We start from the raw sequence: 18,938 nt of genomic DNA on the forward strand, positions 1-18,938 counted from the left end.
GCTTACAGGACGACGCCCCCCCCGCTCTAACAGTCGTGGTTTTGCAGCCTGTCTGACTCCATTATGTTTCCCTCCTCGGCGGTCTGTCAAGCGTGTACGAGCCGCAGGAGAGCACGGCCATATCTAATTGGCAAAGCGCGGGCTAAACAATGGCTCAAACTATATTAGATGAATATCTCATTGAATATCATTCATCAGTGTTGATTAAGTTGGATAGAAGAGGACAAAAAAAAGTCTGAGCGTGCATCTTTGCTCAGATATTGTTTTTTTTTTACTGCAGAACAATGTGAAGCTGTTGCGTCATGAACATTTACATGATGAACTCTGTGTCCACAGCAGCTTGTTCTCAATAACATGCAGGAGTTAGAGGCTTGATGCAACACGTGTTAAAGTGCTGTGGTGTGTTTTGACAGAGACAAAGCCCTCACTGCCTCTGCTGGAGAACATTTCAGGACCACAGACAGCACTTCACAGCTCTCTGCAAACGTTAACGACACAACTCTTAATACATATTTCTCATCATCTCAAACATTTTATCATCTAAAGGAAGAGGAAAGTGAAAGCCCTCGGTATGTTTAGGCCATAAATCATTGTGGGACAAAAGGGAGATTATGTGACGCGTTCAACAGAGACCAGATCAAAGAAACCCACAAACCAGTTTACATGATATGGGGGCGTGGCGCTGACAAAGGCTGCACAACGGATAATAACAAATGAAGACTTATTGTGTTCAATATGTTGTGTAGAAGAATGTAAATCGTGGATTATCTAGACTTTCACATGATTTATGCACACTCCCATGGCCCATCCCGCCCTGTGTCACCAGCAGGGACAGAAACTGCTGCTGATGAGAGCTAAAAAAAAAACATTTGAAAACAAGTTTCAATTTTTAAGAAATAAAATGCATCTCAAAGTTGATTCTGTTGTGATACGTTTGACTTTTTAGGCCATATAATTCTGCCACTAGCCACAGCTTCCCTGAGTGGGCTGGGCCGTCTTCCTTCCCCACATGTGGAGGCAGGGCTAATGGTCGGACAGGGAGGGGTTCACACACACACACACACACACACGTATGAAACATGTATGAGCCTCTGAGTGAAACACAGACGAGCTGAAGGAAGAGTGTGAACACAGAGCTCAGAACAACAAATCCAGAGGGGGGGGGAGTTTTAATTCTCTCTCTTTGTATCAAGTCTTTACTACACAATCAGGTATATTTAATTTGTGCTATATTAATGTTCAGAATGTCGCATATTATCTTAAACTTCTCTTTTCAACAGTGTAAGCACCAAGCAGGTTGAAGGTCTTTTTGTCTTGTTATCACCTGTATTAACTTTTCAGAGGCACCTGATATCTCCGCAGTCGACTAAACTGTTTTGTAAGGAACAGATGTGAAGAGAAATCACCGTATGTTTATTTTTTCAAAGCGTTCTGGTGATCTGATTGGCAGTAATGCAGATACCTGAGCTGTCGGTTGCAAGACATCACAGTGACTTGAGTTCAGAGGTTGCCGGAGCTATCGAGAGGGTTGGAGATGACCGACTTGTGAATGAGCATGAAGAGGGGCAGGTAGGCCAGGAAGTCGAGCAGGTCCAGCGGGGGGATGTGCTGCAGCTCCAGCCTGACGGCGGCCTCGTGCTCCAGTTGGATCCCTCCGGCCTTCAGCTCCAGCAGAAGCTGCTCGGCGCTGATGAAGCCCTGCTGGGCCGCGCTGTCTCCTCGCTGCTCGTCCAGGAGGAACAGGAACAGTTGCTACAGGAGGCAGAATAACAATTTTAGGCACAAATAAGGATGGAAAAAGAAGGGAAACAGGCTTTAGCGTGTGTGTGTGTGTGTGTGTGTGTGTGTGTGTGTGTGTGTGTGTGTGTTATTGTGTGTGCTCCTGTGGGTAGCCTCGGATTACCTCAACCTGTTTGCAGGCTTGTTTGCGTGCACCTGTTTGCACAGTTAACGCAGTCAAGGTAATAATTGTTGGGGGGGAGAGGGAGGGAGGGAGTAGAGGGCAGGAGAGAGAGGAGGGTAATCCTTCTGGCAATTAGCCCGTTCCCCCCCCCCCCTCCCCCGCCCCCCCGCCTCCCCCCAGCCTCTCCAGTTAACAACCCTATCCCTAACAGGTCTGTAATTACACAGCCTCCCCTACCTGGCCAGAGGCTTCAGTTTCCACACCCTCGGCCACAGGCTTTCATCTTCCTCCTGCCTCTACTTCCTCGTATGAATGAGGGCCGGGCCCTGTGTGAGCAGCCAGCTGGTCGGCCCCGGTCCCTGGTCCATCTAAGATGAGCCGTGTTGTCTCGGGCTGATTACTGGACTGGGCGGAGTGGACGGCATGTTCACTGCTGGGCACTTTAATGAGATTAGGCTCTCGCCAATCTATGAAAAGGGGGAAAAGCACCCCGCTCTCTTTCGCCCCTCATTTCTATGCATGAGGACCAAGTATTTCCCTTAAAAAAAAAAAAAAGGAGCTAGCATTTCAAAGCATGCTTTGGAATTGCTCCTCAAAGTGTTTACCAGTGTTCGCTTCCTTAGCATTCAACCTGCGGAGCGGAGAGGCATGAATGCGACTCTCTCATGTTGCATGGAGGGGATTCAAGTGCACCTTATGAAAACAAATCTAAAGAGTAGAAACATGTGGAACAGTGTTCTTCTTCTGCACATTTAAGACAAAGAGTAAGTTTTGAAGCAAGCTAACATTCGGAATTACCTTTGCTTTGAAGAGACGCACTTCGAGCGAGCGGAAGTCCATGTCGCTGATGAGTGATCGCATAAACTCGCTGCGAGAGAAAACAGGAAAATGAATGCACCAGTGGCGGTTGAACAAAGTTTACAAAAGTTTATCTTTGATTTTTTTGTTTCACAAGGTTTGGGGGAGCTGGAAGCAGAGGTGGAAAAATAGTATCCTGCTTTCACATGGTCGCAGAATAATCGTAAAGATGAGTCCTAAACATGGAAAAGGTTTTGTGAAGGCTTCCTGAAGTCATGGTAACGTTTGGTTTCCTCATCCCATCATCCCATTTAAGTGTTAGTTTTTTCTGTTTTTGCATATCGATTTTAATCTCTCATGAGGTCGTAACCAGTGCATATAAAACTCAACTCGTCGTTTTTGTAGCATCCATGATGTTTCCTCACTACTATCTCCTAAAATCGGACCATCAGAGGATTTTAAGGAATGCAGGGTTAGCCACTAGAGTTTAAGTTGGATCCTACACATCCCAGAATGCAACTCAAAGCGTCTAGTGTTACATCGGTCTATCTGCTGAACGCCAACACCCTGAGTTTGCAGGTTTTCTCTTCTGAGTCTCCAAACCCGATAAGACGATCGGGGTAATTCTTCACATTTTAGAGCTCTTTTTTTATCTCTCTGAACAGAGCTGTTGTGGATCACACAATCTCTCTCTTGTGCCTCTGTAGACAAATTTAGGACAGCCGGTTTGGCGGGTGAGTTTTGGCGGGTGTTGTGTGTTTGGAGAGATGTGATGGTAAAGTGTTCTGAGCCCTTTGTGGTTGCTCACAGTAGCCTGGCTGCCAAACAATACGTGGGCACACGTGGACATCCCGCCACAGTAACGGATAAAACTGCTCTGATTTTGGGACACTGGGTGTTGGGGTGGGGTGGGGGTTTGGCTGGAGCAGGGTGAGTTGGGGTTTTTTTGTGTGGAGGTTTTTGGGGAGGGGATTCAGCACACTCTGGTGCAATGTGAGTGCCGGCAGAGCAGCAGAATCTAGGTCCGAACGGACAATTAAAGAGGGAGACACGACCGCTTGTGTTCCTTCCAGTCCAGCGTGTGGCACAGCGACGGCCGTCCCTTCTCTTAACGAGCGCCCGGTGTTAATGAGCCCCCTCCTCGCTGTGCGTTCAATGCCCAATGTTGGAGTGAAGAATGGACCAAGCGCTGGGCCAACGAGTGCAGTGAACGCCTGAGTGCTCGCAGCACCGCGATTGGCCCTCGTCCTCCAACCAGGGTGCAGGCGGGGGGGGCTTGACGGGGATGAAGCGAGACAGGGCAGCTAATGATCATTAATTGCACTTGGTTTGCAGTAAAAGAGTCCAAACGCTGGTGTGCTAAGGACACTGGCGTGATAATGGCGAGCGTAAACGAGCAGGCTGGGGGAGCGCTGATGAACCGCGGGGAGGATAATAGCAGCCCAACCCATTTCTCTTTGTTGGTCTCCCCCTGGCACCCCGCTGTGACACAGCAGACTTCTCGCTTACGTAAGGCAACAACATTTTGGCGGTCTCCTCGTTGGGGAGTGGGTGTACGGTGAGGCGGGGGGGGGGGGGGGGGGGTAAAGGGATGCAAATATATTCTGACCTAGTTTGATTTGACAGAATTGAGAGTTGTTTTTTTTGGATGTTTTTTGAGCGGGCTGCGGTGACGCTGTGCTGACATAGTGAAGGGAGACAGGAGGAGGAGGAGGGAGAGTTTATGATGTGATGGCTGATCAAACAATCTAAAGCAGAGAGATGATTAAAATAAAGTCCTTAATGATGCTAAACTTCGGTCATTTCTACTTGACATGGTTAGATCGCAGGGCAGAGAGAGAAATATGTTTTTCTGCCTTGCTTATGGAGTGAAAGTGCAATTGGGATGCAGTCAACATTTTTATTTTTTTTCCCCCAGAAACATTCAAAAACCCAGAATCACTTCTCCCTATAAACAACCCTCCCAGGAGTAAAAGTCTCTTCTTTGTGGCCACTTATAAATAATGCGATCGATAAACTGTGAAGGAATCCTAACATGAAGAAGCTGAACTGATTTCAGCAGCAGCTCAGCTCCCAGCCCCCATTTTTTCTCCGTCTAACCAAAAGTGTCACAAAACTTTCTTAGTTTTTTTCTGTCTGTATTAATTATTTTCTCTTAAAATAAAGAATTTTGCATGAAGAAAAAACGTCCTTTAACATCAGGATACCATGAGATTAATGTACGAAAAAAGACACAGTCATCTTTTCTTTTTTTTGCCTTCTACAGAGCTGCTTTCTGTTTTCTGCTGTGTCATGTTTCCTGCAGCATAAGCACTTCTTCTTCTTGTTCTTCTTCTTGTTCTTCTTCTTGTTCTTCTTGTTCTTCGCTCCCTGACTCATTAAGTCAGTTCAGTGAAATTCCAGGAACGAGGAGACTTACGGTAACTCTCAGTGCACAGGCATGCATGCTCACAAAGGGGGCCGTAGTGACAATAACAATGACCTCGATGCTGTTTGGGGGTGGGGGGGTGGGGGGGATCCTGTATGGCAATGTGCTTGTTCATGTGCGGATCATGTGACTTCCCCTGAGGGAATGCCGGCGCTGTGTGAGGTGGACTTGTTGGGGAGCACAATGCTGCAGCACACAGGGACAGATGGGCTGAGTCAAGGGCCAAAACAGCACGAAGCAGAGGAGTGAGAGGTACGCGACAAGAGAGCCGAGCGGAGATTAGAGGGACGGACAGTGAAATCTGGCAAAGAAAGGAGGAGAGTGATGGGGGGAGGGGGGGGGCTGCAATTAGTGCGAGGTAAAACCGGGAGAAGAATAAGAAAGTAGATATAAAAACATGGGCAGCAGCTACTCAGATTTCAAAGCCTTACATGATCAGAAAGGCTGATTGTGTAACTACTGTTGCAGCTCATTTCTAAACCAGGATTAGAGACAACAGGATTAAGTGAAACAGGTAAGAGGATCAGTTGAGTTCAGTTGGGATGAGATGACAGAAGGATGCTTTTGTTTTCTTCTTGTTTGGCCTCTGGCATTATGAACGCCCATCTTCCTGCGTCGTCTTATTTAAATTGCAAAAGAGGAGTTTTTGTGCAAAGAGGTTTAATGTAGTCATTCATTATCATTACTATAATTGCCTCCATACAGAGCAGACACCCTGTTTTTTTTGGGGGGGGGTTGGGGGGGTGACCATGTTCAGGCCTCCTCTAATAACGCCACACAAAGGGGCACGGCTGTAAATCAGAAGACCCGTGACCCTGGCCCCGGCCTCACTGAGAGGGAGCTCTCACTGTGGGGTGAGTGCTCCGGGAGCAGGCCTTGACCCTCAGGGACCTCCAGAGAAGGCTTGGCTCCGCGCGCTCCTGTCTGTAGGAAGCTTCACACACCCCGGGGCGGGAGAGGGGCGATGTGTGTGGGAATCTGAGGCATATGGGGGCATAATGTAAGAGGCCGAGTTCAAATCAGAGTGTTCAGAGTCCGTCTGTGCGGGGGTTCAGTGTAGAGATGTGACTACTTAGAATGGGCAGGAAATGCTCTTATTAACCTTTTTATTGGTTAAGGCCACATTGTTTTACTTTTTTACTACGATGAATTAAATATCATACACCTCGATAAATGTCAAATACAGGATCACAGGGCTGAAGTCGATATCTTCCCTCGATCGCTTCTTGTCGAGTAGATTTTGGTTGAATTTGAGTTTCTTTTAAATCACTTTATGAAATCTTTCATGTTTGAAGATTTCATAAAGTTTCTTGTTTGAGCATTTACTTTCAAAACTCATCTCTTCAAACAAGCTTTTAATGTATGATTGAGAAGTATTTCCTGTTTTCTGTTGTTTTAACTTTATTGTTGTTATCTTTATGATTTGTGTGTAATGTTGCAATGTCTGTTAGTCTGTCCTTACTGTGCTGTTCTTTCTGTTTTTTAACAATTGCACAGTGTCTTTGAGTTTTTGAAAAAACGCTTATAAATAAAATGAATTATTATTATTATTATTATTATTAATAATAATAATCATGTTATTGGCCGTTTTGAGAGGCAGGTTTGTGTTTCAGTAAAATCTGGTTTGAGGACTTCATTATTGACAGATAATTCAATAGATGTTTTTTTTTTAAAGTGTCCTAATCAGGTTTTTGTATGGAAGCCCCAAGAGGACATGTATTCATACATTTTACTGGATTTTCACTCTCGATTGTTTAATTTATACATCTTGTTGTCTCGGGAAGACGATGCTCCCGTGATAAGTTGACAGTTGTTTTCTCAGGATCTTGAGACGCTAGCTTGTGAAGAAGGGAAAATTAGCGTTGTTCTCCTGAGATCTCAGAAATAAAACAACTAAAATGTAAAGGTTATTACGTGAAAATTGAGTAAAAAACAAAGTGTGTATGTGGATAAATAGTTAAACAACAGTTCCAAGCAGTTCTTTTGTGGAGTTTAACTAAAGTTACATCAATTTGTGTTCAAGAATATGTGAAAATTCTTCAATTCAAAGTGATATTAATCAGAAAATCCTCACATTTAAAAGCTGTAACTAAAGACAGTGTTCCTCTTCTGATCGATAAATGACTACATCCTTTTCCAAACAGACATTTGAAGTGTTTTTTTCAAATCCAGACTCATAACTTTGACTTCTAACAGTCACATAAAACGTCTGAAGACAGAAGATGAAGAGGATCAGAGAGAGAGCCCCACACACGACGACATAATCAGCGAAACCAAACTTGTGAACTTATTCTTTTTTTTTTTTTTTTATGGCGGGTCAGAGAGACTCGTCTTCCTGTGTCTCTCTGAAGGAGGAGTGTGTCGGCGGCTGACATCGTCACTTACTCCATGGAGGCGATTTTCTGAGCCAGGCTGGTGATCACAGCGAAGAGCCTCAGGTCCACGAGTCCATCTGTCACTCTGAAGTCCACCATCTCCAGGATCTACAAGAAGAAACACACAAGGCCATCAGTGTTTTACAACTCTAGGCTGGAATATCTTGACTGCTGTCGGATGGACTGAAAGGGAATTGAGTGCAGACGTTCACGATCCTGTGAGGAGGAATCACATGGTTTAAGGGAATCACTTGATCCTACATGAAGGGTCCTCATGAGGCAGACATTTGTGCTTTTTAGTGAACATTTCTTAGTGGTTTGCAGGGATTATGACACCCATATTTAATAGAGTTTGTTGACTTCCTCAAGTGCTGTAATCACAGCAAAATGTTAAATTGTCCAACACTATTTTTTCCTGAAAAAATACCTGCAAACTAATGTTTCACATCAGCTCGATTTCATCATGCTGCATTACTTTTACACTCTGTTATTGAGACTACATGCTACACACACATAGCACATGTGAAACACACACACATGCACAAACAGCATCCTATGGACTTGCACTAATGGAGAGATGTCAGTGAGGGGGGGGGGGGGGGCTGCACATGAAAGTGCGCCCGAGCAGTTTTGGGGGGTTCAGTGCCTCGGCAGTGCTCAGGAAGTAACCTGGCACCTCTCCAACTTCCAGAACCAATTTCTATACATTGGTCCGCATCGGTGAGCCTTCAGTTCCCAACCCCAAGTCCACACAGACTGACCTACTGCCGCCTTTATGAGCAAATAAGCGCCTGTTTGAGGATTTGATTGGCTGATTGGTGTTTTTTAGTGTCACATTATGCATGCATAAACATTTTTTTTTTTTTTACAAGTATGAGTAGAGATATAAGCCGACCCTGTAGACGAAGATCTCCTCTTCTTCAGACAGCAGCTCTGCAGGCAGGATGTTTTTGAGAGCGAGGAGAACCTGAAGGCAGGAGATGTAGCCGTCACCGTCGCCGTCCTCCTGAGAAGAAGAAGAAACACCGTCAGCACCAAAAAAAAAAAAAAAACTACAATCATACAAACCAGGAATATTAGAAAACTATACAGCATTAATGTGCTCAATGTCATTTCTGCCATACAAGTATTTTTTATTTTTTCATGTGATTTTCATGTTTGGCTTTCAACGCTGCTGTAATCGTGGTTTAAAGATCATCTGGAGACTTCAATGACATGAACATGAAAACATCGAATCCAGAAGCTGAGAGGAGAAAGTCCTCCAGAAAATCAGAAACTGGAATACTCACACAGTATCACAGCTTCACACAGCTTCACACAGCTTCACACAGCTTCACACAGCTTCACACAGCTTCACACAGCTTCACACAGCTTCACACAGCTTCACACAGCTTCACACAGCTTCACACAGTATCACAGCTTCACACAGCTTCACACAGCTTCACACAGCTTCACACAGCTTCACACAGTATCACAGCTTCACACAGCTTCACACAGCTTCACACAGCCTCTTAAATACTCTCTCTACACTTTCTTACATGTAAATATAATATACAATATCTAAAAATGAAACAACCAAAACTAACAACATGTAACTTCAACTTATATCAGTATTTCCTTTTGAGTTCTGGGAAACTGTAAAAAAAAAAGAAAAAAAAAGGAAAATGACTCGCCTGGTTCCAAACAACCAGAGTCTCATTTTACAGCGAGAGAAAGTATAAAAGATTTCGAGGAAATATAAAAGATTGAACAATCTTTCCACTTACTGCTTCAAAAGCTCTTTTGTACTCGGCCAGCTTCTCCTGACTGAAAATGCAGAACTTTGCCAAGAAGTCGACTGCAGAGAGAGAGAGGGAAGACAAAGAAGACAAACTTTTAGAGCTTCACTCAGCTTCACTCCTGACTACCCAAGAGCAAAAAATATCACTTTAGAGGACGCTTATTTTTTTACTTTGTGGTACATTTTTGATTTCCAGACAGGCTAACAACATTCAGCCTCTGTGTGTGTGTGTGTGTGTGTGTGTGTGTGTGTGTGTGTGTGTGTGTGTGTGTGTGTGTGTGTGTGTGTGTGTGTGTGTGCAGAGCAGATTAGAGTAATATTTCTCTCCTGTGGTCGCTCTGGGGTCACGGAGGGTAGGCGACACAGGGTGAAGAGTTCACAGGGAGTCCAGTTGGCCTTGATTGGTTTGGAGGTGGGGTCGAGGGGACCGAGGGGACACTTAGCCGCTGAATAGATGATGGAGACCCAGCGGACGAGACCTTGAAATAAAATAAAGGATTTCGCTCTAGACTTTTAAATGAGAGTTTAGAGCGACAGGAAGCGACCAGGGTAACATTTTAATGGTGGAATTTCTTATCATTTACATTTCATATTATGACTCTGAAGCTCATCGGAGCTGGAATCTAAAACTGATTGTAGGTCCAACATCAGAAACTAGAGGGCGACTGTTTTTGGGCGTACTGTTTGATGGCAGAAAGACCCGATAAGCTTTGGCGCAAGCTCGTCAAGAGTGAGAATTTTCAGCTTTATTTTTTGAGGGCTCGTAAAACTTTCAAGAGGTTTTTAATGCACATCTTCCTGCACATTAATTATTTTGTACTTTTGTATTATCTGTATCTTATCCTCTGCATTTTCATTAAAAAAAAAAAAAAATCCCTTGACAGCTTGCAACGTGATTCGGAGAGAAACGTTTTTTTCTGGCTGTATAAGTATGTATGGCAAAATAGACAATAAAGAAGTCTGACTTAAGTAACTGCTTCATTTTTAAGTGTGCGATTAAACTAACTCACCTCAAAAGTGTGTGTGCAATGTAATATCTTCATGTTAACTTCTGTTTTAAAAAAGAGATTTTAATAAACCTGCCTTGGCAACACATTTAAAACTTAGACTTCTGCACTGGTTTGAATAGAAGCCACCAAAAACAGGATTTTTCTTGTACATATATCTGAAAAAAAAAGCACTCTAAGGTAAGAATCTTTAGTGTCTCTTATGAATTTGTGACTTATTTTGGCCGTTTTATGTTTGAACCCTGAAACAACTTGAAAGACTTTTAAGCGACAGAGTTAATTCAGACTTAAATGTAATGATTAATGTCCAAGTCCCCAATATAAAAACTATGATTACACCAGGAGGACAAACTGAGGCTAACCACACCCATGAATATTTCAGCAGGCAAATTTGGGAGGGTGAGTGACTTAGAAAAAAAAAAAAAAAACGGGGCAGAAAATGGGGCTTTTAAGCTGCTGCCACTTCAATTTAGGAGATGAGAATGAGTCTACTGAATAATGGATCTATTCATTGGTTTGTAGAAGAAAGAGGAGCAACAGAGTTGATATCAGTCTGGACTTAAACCCCTGGACCTCTGGGGTTTCTCCACAGTAGCAGGGGGGCTGTTTGAATCCGCCATTTATCAGCTTAGGCCTAATCAAAACCAGGCCTTCCCTGGCCTCGTCCTTTCACATGCAAAATGCGACATTCGCATCCAGTCAACTTGACTTGTTAAAGCTTGATTGATCAAAAAAAAAAAAAAAACCTGTGGGCTGGCTTCACGCATCTGTTTGCAAATATCTTGTGATGAGAGAGGAGATCTGCAGGACCGGGATCTGCTGGAGTCGCCACATGGGATCAGGCGGAGGATTTAAAATCTGCTCTCTTCAAAAAGATGCAAACACATTCACACACAGTGGCTGCATCAGTGCACCGGTCAATCAGCTAAAGAGAAATAGCAGCTTGTGTGATAGAGAGAGAGAGAGAGAGAGAGAGAGAGAGAGAGAGAATGGATCCATCCTTCTCTTCTTTAGAAAAGGGGGCCGCTGAGGCTGAGGTACGCCGACCATCTGCAGGAGAGCTGACGTGCTGAGGCGACTTCTGTAAGTCCACCAACACGGATGTGAACATATAATGCTGTGAAGGAGAATCCATGAAAGTTTGTTTTCTTCTTCACCGACCTGCATGAACCAATCAGGCGTCTGCTTGCTGAGCTGACAAATATTTATTTGTGGAATCCAACTTCCGCAGGACGAGCATAACATATAATACTCATTAAATATTTGTCCTCAGAAGTGAAAATTTTAGTCAAAGCCAAAACAGATGTTGACAGACGTTTTGAAGAAGCATATGGGACCATGGGAGTTATGATACAAAAATATCCAACAGCACGCACATCCGAATCATTGAGTACCGGGCTCGGGACAAAAAATATATCCAAAGACAGAAGGAAGATTAAATCTGCACACTAACCCCTAGGGGAACGAAACTTTCAGTTAAATATTAATTAAAGCAGCTTCTGGTGTGTGGACTTACAGATAAAGTTTATATCTAAAAGTTCTTTACATGATGTTCTAATGAATTAGCCAGTTGGCAGATTTTGTTCTCGACATATTATCAAGCTTTTACCCCTGAACGAGGGGAACAAATGACATGAACAGTCACCTCTAATGACATTCGAGATGTCTCTAAAGCTTTAATACATTTTATTATTTCGCTTCTTTTACAGCTGTGCTCACTTTGCAGATTAACATTAAAATCGATAAACACACACACTGTGTCTCTAATGCCGGTCAAATGTGCATTTTGATTTGTGTTTTTGCATCACATGTGTGGATATTGTGGTGAGTGACTCGGCACATGTTGCTGCAGATGATACACCTGAGCACACACACAGTGGGCGGAGCTTTGTCTTCTTCAGATCATGTGGGGGGGAAACATGTTTGAGAACACACTTGACAAAGGTTCAAAGCGACTGAAACGCTCCGATTTCTTCTAATCAAATTGGTAGTGTGCAGGATTTTTTTCTTTTCATTGTGACAAGTTTGATGTCCTATACGCACCTACTTCATGAGAAGGTTGGATCGTGTGAACACCTCTTTAAAATCATGGTTCAGCGGGATCTAAAACGGACCTGGCAAAAACTGTCAAAAAGATGGAGAAGTGAATAATGCAGGAGCGTCTAAGAAAGTTCAACTTCAACATCAGGCCTGATCACAACTTTGCCTGTTGTTGTCTGCACTGCTTCTATACACACACACACACACACACACACACAAACATGGGCGTGTAGTGCAGTGGTGCTGCAGCAGGTCGGGGGGGTCCCTGGCTGAGGGAGCACTCCGTCAGGGAATCATCCGGACAAAAGGTGCAGTGGAGTGAGAGATTGAGGGAGGAAGCGAGGGCGGGTGAAGGAGTGGGACAAAGCAGAGGCAGCAAAGCCTCCTGCCTGATAGCCTTATCTGATTCCACTCCAGCGCTTGATGGCTTTTTTTTCCAGCCTGCCTTTAAAGCGCACAGGTTGTGCCTTTGGTGTGAAGCCTAGCAGAAAATGTTAATCAAGAGAGGGACTGTGTGGAGAAAAGGGCGAGAGAAAGGGGAGAGTCACTCTGCTGGGGCCGTAATCTGTAATGAGACCGAGGCGATTCAGTTGCAATAGAGAGAGGAAGAATGGGGCTGTGATGATGATGATGAGCAGGGAGGTTCACTCTTTCACTGCCGTTTGTTTTTCTTGTTTTGTTCCTTTTTTTTCCCCCACCTCTCTTGCCGAGTCACTGCTCGTGCAGCGGTGCACAGGCTGCAAACAGCCCCGCGGGTCACAACTCATTTAACACACGCTCGGACGTCGTTTTCTCCCCCGTCTGGCAGCTGACAGATGAAAAACACTGCTGGCTGCTCACCTGACAACTGTCGGTGCTCATCTGTGTATGATTTATATTCCCTTTTTTTTTTTGACCGCCACGCTTGTTTTGATAATGCCTCAAATGTGAGTGTCCCAAAACGGAATCAAACGTCGGGTCAGATTTGAAGTTTTGTTATCATCAATAAGATAGTTTTTAAATCTATCTATGACTTCAAGGCATTCAGAGGTTTTCTGAAATAAGCCACCAGGTTTAAGCCATGCTCAAACAAAGAGAAGACTTGGGGGTAAGTAGGGGGGTGTTTGTATTAAAGTGGTTGTTGACCTTCTATTTTAACACATTATGTATTTTAATGTCTTAGTTTAAAGCCACTTTGTGTGAGCAGTGCAGGTCACTGATCTGTGGATAGATCCACCTGGGCTTCTGGTTAAAAATTACATTTTTATTTGTCACATGCTCATACAGATGTGCAGTGAAATGTAAAGACTGTTCTGCAAAGGCCGTGCAATAACACTCAAATTACTAATACACATATATAAAGTAAAATAGAAATATAATGTAAAATTAAAAAAATAAATATTTGAATATACAAAATATAGAATAATGTAAACAGTGTAAAGTGTCCAGAGTGTCAAAGTGCAATGTGCAGATTGGAATGTGTGGTGTGTGTGCATCATGTAAGTTTGATGAATTCAAACGTAAAAGCATAAAGAAAATGTTGTAAAATATCGGAAAAAACGGATTGCTTATCTAACAAAGTGTTATGTAATCGTTTAATGTAATTGGTTATTGTTGTGTGACATCAGTAAATTAAAAAAGGAAAAGCGCTTTAGTCGAAGGTACAACACGGTAGTTTAAAACGCATCTTTCCACAGAGCTGTTCCTGCAGATATCTCCATTTTGTTCCCGAAAAATAAAATACAAACAGTCGTTGTAAAAACACTGTAAATCAATTTTTACACATAACTGAGGAAAAATTCAAATTACTCGCCTTTTTTTTTGGCTGATTTAGATTTTTTTGCATGCAGGATAGAGCTGTATGTGTTTATTATCACATTTGAGAACTATGGCTTATTTAAAAGAAATAAATGTCACTCCTCAAGCTGGCATCAGAATGTCGTTCCAGGGTTCCACTGAATGATGCAGACCATGCTGACCAGTTTGGTGATGTCATTTAAAATGTCATGAAAAAGCACCTCCATCACTAAATACTCCAACAGTGTCAGAGTAAGGATACAATTTATAATACACACACACACACACACACACACACACACACACACACACACACACACACACACACACACACACACACACACACACACACACACACACACACACACACACACACACACACACACACACACACACACACACACACACACACACAGGGCTCTATTGTGTTTCTAACGAGTTCACTTGTTTGTTGCTCTCTTTCCCGCTTAATCCCAGACTTTTGTTCCTGCTCATCATCACACTGTATAAAGTGTCCCATAATTCCTTTAACAAAGGTCACATTCAGCGCTGGAGAAGGAGGTGACCCCCTTTTTTTAATAGCAACAAAATGTCAGAGTGCAACATGCCCCACATATACAGACCTAAAAATATGTGATTAAGAGCGCAAATTTAGAGCAGACAGCGTTCACACACAGCGACGTAAACAGAGACTAAACCCCCGATCTGCAACCGCAGCACGCCCCATGAGAAATGGGTTTATGGGATGTTTTGGGTTTAAGTTGTTACATGTGATGATCCTGTAACTCTACCGCCGGAGTATGACATGACAAAGCCTTAAAAATATGAAGTGTGAAGCTGAGAGATAAGGAGGTGAGAGTGTGACCTGTGAACCAGGCCAAGCGTGTCGTTTCACAATAGTGCAGGATGAGGTATTGTCGGGCGTTTGGAGCACGCGTCCAATCAAAGGTAACCATCGAAGTCTTATCTGATAAAAGTGTGTAAAGGAATAAATAACACTTCATTGTAACGGACCAGAGGTGCAGAAGAAGGGACTTTTCACACTGGTGTCAAACAACTTACTGCAGGTGCACAAGGAAGTCAACACTGTGATGATTCATTTATCAATAAAGTTCATTTTCCATACACTGATCTTCTGATCTTCTTGCCTTTGTAAGTAAATACAGAAATGTCATACAGCTTTAACAAGGCTTAAGGATTAAAGGATTAAGATTAACTTCCTGTGCTTACAGTGAGAAATGTATTTTTTAAAACTCAAGGAAAAAAAGCTTTAATATGAATTTGAATAACTTATAATAACTTAACTTTTTAGTCTGAGTATTTGATGAGTTAATGAAATATGAATGGACACTACTCACAACATTTTCTATTAAAAAAGACTGGTGCACAATAAGAGGTTGAAGAAGTCATCAAGTGTTGAGAGATCGGAAAGAGTTATGCAATTGTTGAATTTGTTTTTATAACATATTTACTTTTTCTTTTATTATCACTTAATCATTTATAATTTCATTCACATGTCATATAGTCAATACGACTTTTTTTTTTTGCTTTTACATATCCTGTCAATCATGCATACAGCCGACGTGCCTATGCGCCTGTGAGGTCAGGATAAGTGTGTCGTCGTGTGCCGACCCTGCGAACCTCGGAAGGTAAGCTTGAGCAGTCACACCACGGCACACTTCTACTGACTTTTACTACACACCTCATACACACCTCATACACACCTCATACACACCTCATACACACCTCATACACACCTCATACACACCTCATACACACCTAACATCCTAGCGGGGAGAGAGATTACAGTTATTCCCTCTCCGGGGGGTAATCTAGAGTCCTGTACCAGGGGTTATTCTTAAATCTAATTATTCTACAAATGAATGTTAGGCAGATAATCCAAGGGCTATGTGATTATAACAAGTACTTTCTCCTCCAAAGGGTGTTAGTGGAGTAATTTGACATAGTTCCAGGTACTAGGAAAGAGGAGACTAGCGGCTGGTAGGAAGCGAGCTCTCACATTGTTCTAGGAAAGAGGAGACTAGCGGCTGGTAGGAAGCGAGCTCTCACATCGTTCTAGGAAAGAGGAGACTAGCGGCTGGTAGGGAGCGAGCTCTCACATCGTTCTAGGAAAGAGGAGACTAGTTAACTAATGTGTGGTGAGCTTCCGTTAGCGATAGTAAAGTTATTCACCCCTTCTTGCATGTCCAGGACATTGTTACACAAGACCCAATCCATTGTTTTTTTAAGCTACCGTTTTACCATCTCAAGTTTACCATATTTGGCAGCCGCCTTCTTGTTTTTTTTTATACAATTCCACGGGAGCACGTTCTCGCTCTACCCACTCTTCCGGACAATTCCTGGACGACTGAGTGAAGCAAGAGTGGTGCAAAGGCTAACGTATCAACACATCCATTAGCATGGTTAGCCGCAGATGCATCAGTTATTCATAAAAACGCACACACGCACAGGAAGTGGGATGATTGATGTGAGTGGAACTACAGAAAGCTGAAAGTGACATAACGAAAGCATCTTGTTTATCTCAAGGCAGCGTTCCCTGATGTACAGTTCGTTTTACTCTAAATTTGATCACAATTTTATCTTTTTTAAAAGGCTTTATATGTGGATATATCCAGCAGATGTCGCCCTTGAGCACCAGCATGAAACCAAAACAACTCACGCTGCATTGTTGTGTTAGCATGCTAATGCTAGCGATCTTTATTATGCTGGTATCTTCACACTGCATGTAAATTGACCTGAAGTGAGCGTGATCTAGAAACACAGTTAAGCAGTGAGTACAGTATGTTATTCTTCTTTTCTCTAGTCCCTCAATTAAACAACTTTTATACACGAGGGGAGGAGTCAGCCGGCCGTCCTGGCGATGTAAACAAAGTGAAGATAGGACTCTGAAAACTCTGAAAACATCACAGACAGTGGGACTCGGGTGTTACACCCATTGTAGACAGTCATGACTCACAGAGTTATTTTCAGATATACTTGATTTATATTATATTTAAGTGTGAAAAATCACATATAAAGACTTTAAAGCAACATTGTGCAGTACAGACGAAACTTTGAACTAACAATTGAGATGACTCACTCGTTAAAAAACATCTGAGTAATGAAACAAGTGAGAATGAACGTAATTGTCTCAGACTTTTAAACAACATGACTTTTTTTTCAATGCCCTCTGCTGGTCGGTAGATTACAGTACAGGTTTAGTGCACTTCTAAATTGGCTTCAAACGGTTGCAGACCCAGTGACTTAATGTCCACTTCTTATATAAAGTCTTTACTGGTGCATCAACATTCAGAGCGCCTCACTGATGTTTGTAAACATATCGACCTTTAAGAGCAGAATTTGGCATCTCAAGCTGTTTTGTTTTTTTTAACTCAAGTGGGTCCTACAATGTGAAAGCTGGTGGCAGTATTTGGCAGCATTCCCTTTGAGGCTGTTGTTGCTCCATGAACACACGACTCCTCCCACTCACTTTCTCCTGAAAAAAAAAAAAAAAAAAGACTGAGCGTGTTTATGTGTGCGTTGAGGGGAGGGGGTTAGGGCTCTGCGAGGAAAACAAACAAAGACACACGTAGCGGCCACACTCATGTCTCTGGCTGCACGCCACCAGCCTCACCACAAAACCACAACTTACGCTTTCTGCTCACACTCACAAACACACACACACACACACACGCCTATGCCCCAATCAGCTCCTGCCGCAGAGCCACACTGACATGTCCTCGGAGTCCAAATCATCTGCTGCATGGCAAAAACAGATCTCCTGAGATAACCCCACAAAGCAAAATCATCAGCTGTTATTGCCCTGCCGCTCCTCGACATTGTGCCATTAATAAGGCCATTGTGGAGGGCGCTCTCTGTTTGGACACCGTATAATAGACTCTTTGACGGATTGACTTCACTCTCGCTCCCTCTACCCCTTCCTTTTCTCTCGTGAACACGGCGGGCATATTCCACGCTGCTGCTCATCAATAGGGCGAGCTGTTTGTTTGCGCTCTCATTCTGGACTGATGGTAAATACATTGAGGTATTCCAGACCAAAGGCTGAGCAAACAGGGCTTACATAAAGGCACTGTACCCAAACATCCTCCTGCACACACACACACACAGACTTTTACACACACCTCACATCTCTCTTTCAAGTGACAGGCCTTTCTTGTTCGCTATATTTTCTGTCTTACAAAAAAAAAAAAAGCCTCATTCAGTGTTTTGAAAACAACAATTAGGACTCCGATCTCCGCCCGTAGGTGAGACGATTGTAATAAAAAGCTGGCGGCGGTGGGTTGTGTGTGTTTGTGGGTGGGTGGGTGGGGTCACAGCGAGGCTGGCTTCAAGGCCGCCAGGTGTTCAGTATCAACGCTGACATTCATCAGACAGCCACAGCGACGCTCACACCACATTCAGGTCAGCAGACGCTATAGCCGCTGCTCTGCGGCGACACAAAGGAGAGCTGCACAGGTACTTGACATCAGTGTCACACTCTCCCTGCGTGCACTTACAGTCTCTTCAGGGTGGGAAGCCTAACACAGCAATACAATCAATTATTATACAGGCTTTGCTTTCTCACTCAGCATGTCTATATTTTACCTGTTGGATTGAAGCCTGATTAAAATGACCTTTCATACCATTTAGATGCAGCCGGATAAAGTTCTTGTTTTTCATCCCAGTTTCAGTGTCAATACAGTAGTTGCTGTTTCTGTTAAGACATTACCGTCTTGCAAACTGTGCTTTGAGGTCATTTGTGGCGATTACATCTGCTCTACAGTCTACCTGTGTTTACATATTGTCTTTGCTCTTATTCTCCGCTGCACCG

The 18,938-nt window shown here is 43.3% G+C and overlaps 1 protein-coding gene across 1 annotated transcript in view; it reads right to left on the reverse strand.

Annotated features, from left to right (window-relative positions):
• The window catches only part of LOC109993587 (uncharacterized), a 50,425-nt gene that overhangs the window by 505 nt on the left and 30,982 nt on the right, over positions 1-18,938 (reverse strand). Inside the window, exons 11-15 of the mRNA XM_065951577.1 lie at positions 9,271-9,341; positions 8,400-8,510; positions 7,515-7,612; positions 2,702-2,771; positions 1-1,752 (exon numbers count right to left, since the gene is read on the reverse strand). The exon at positions 1-1,752 is cut by the window's left edge and continues 505 nt beyond it. Of these exons, the coding sequence (XP_065807649.1) occupies positions 1,501-1,752; positions 2,702-2,771; positions 7,515-7,612; positions 8,400-8,510; positions 9,271-9,341 (602 nt within the window). The 3' untranslated portion in view covers positions 1-1,500. The remainder of the gene's footprint in view (positions 1,753-2,701; positions 2,772-7,514; positions 7,613-8,399; positions 8,511-9,270; positions 9,342-18,938) is intronic.

This window comes from Labrus bergylta, chromosome 23 (assembly GCF_963930695.1).
Source record: "Labrus bergylta chromosome 23, fLabBer1.1, whole genome shotgun sequence".
NCBI lineage: Eukaryota > Metazoa > Chordata > Actinopteri > Labriformes > Labridae > Labrus > Labrus bergylta.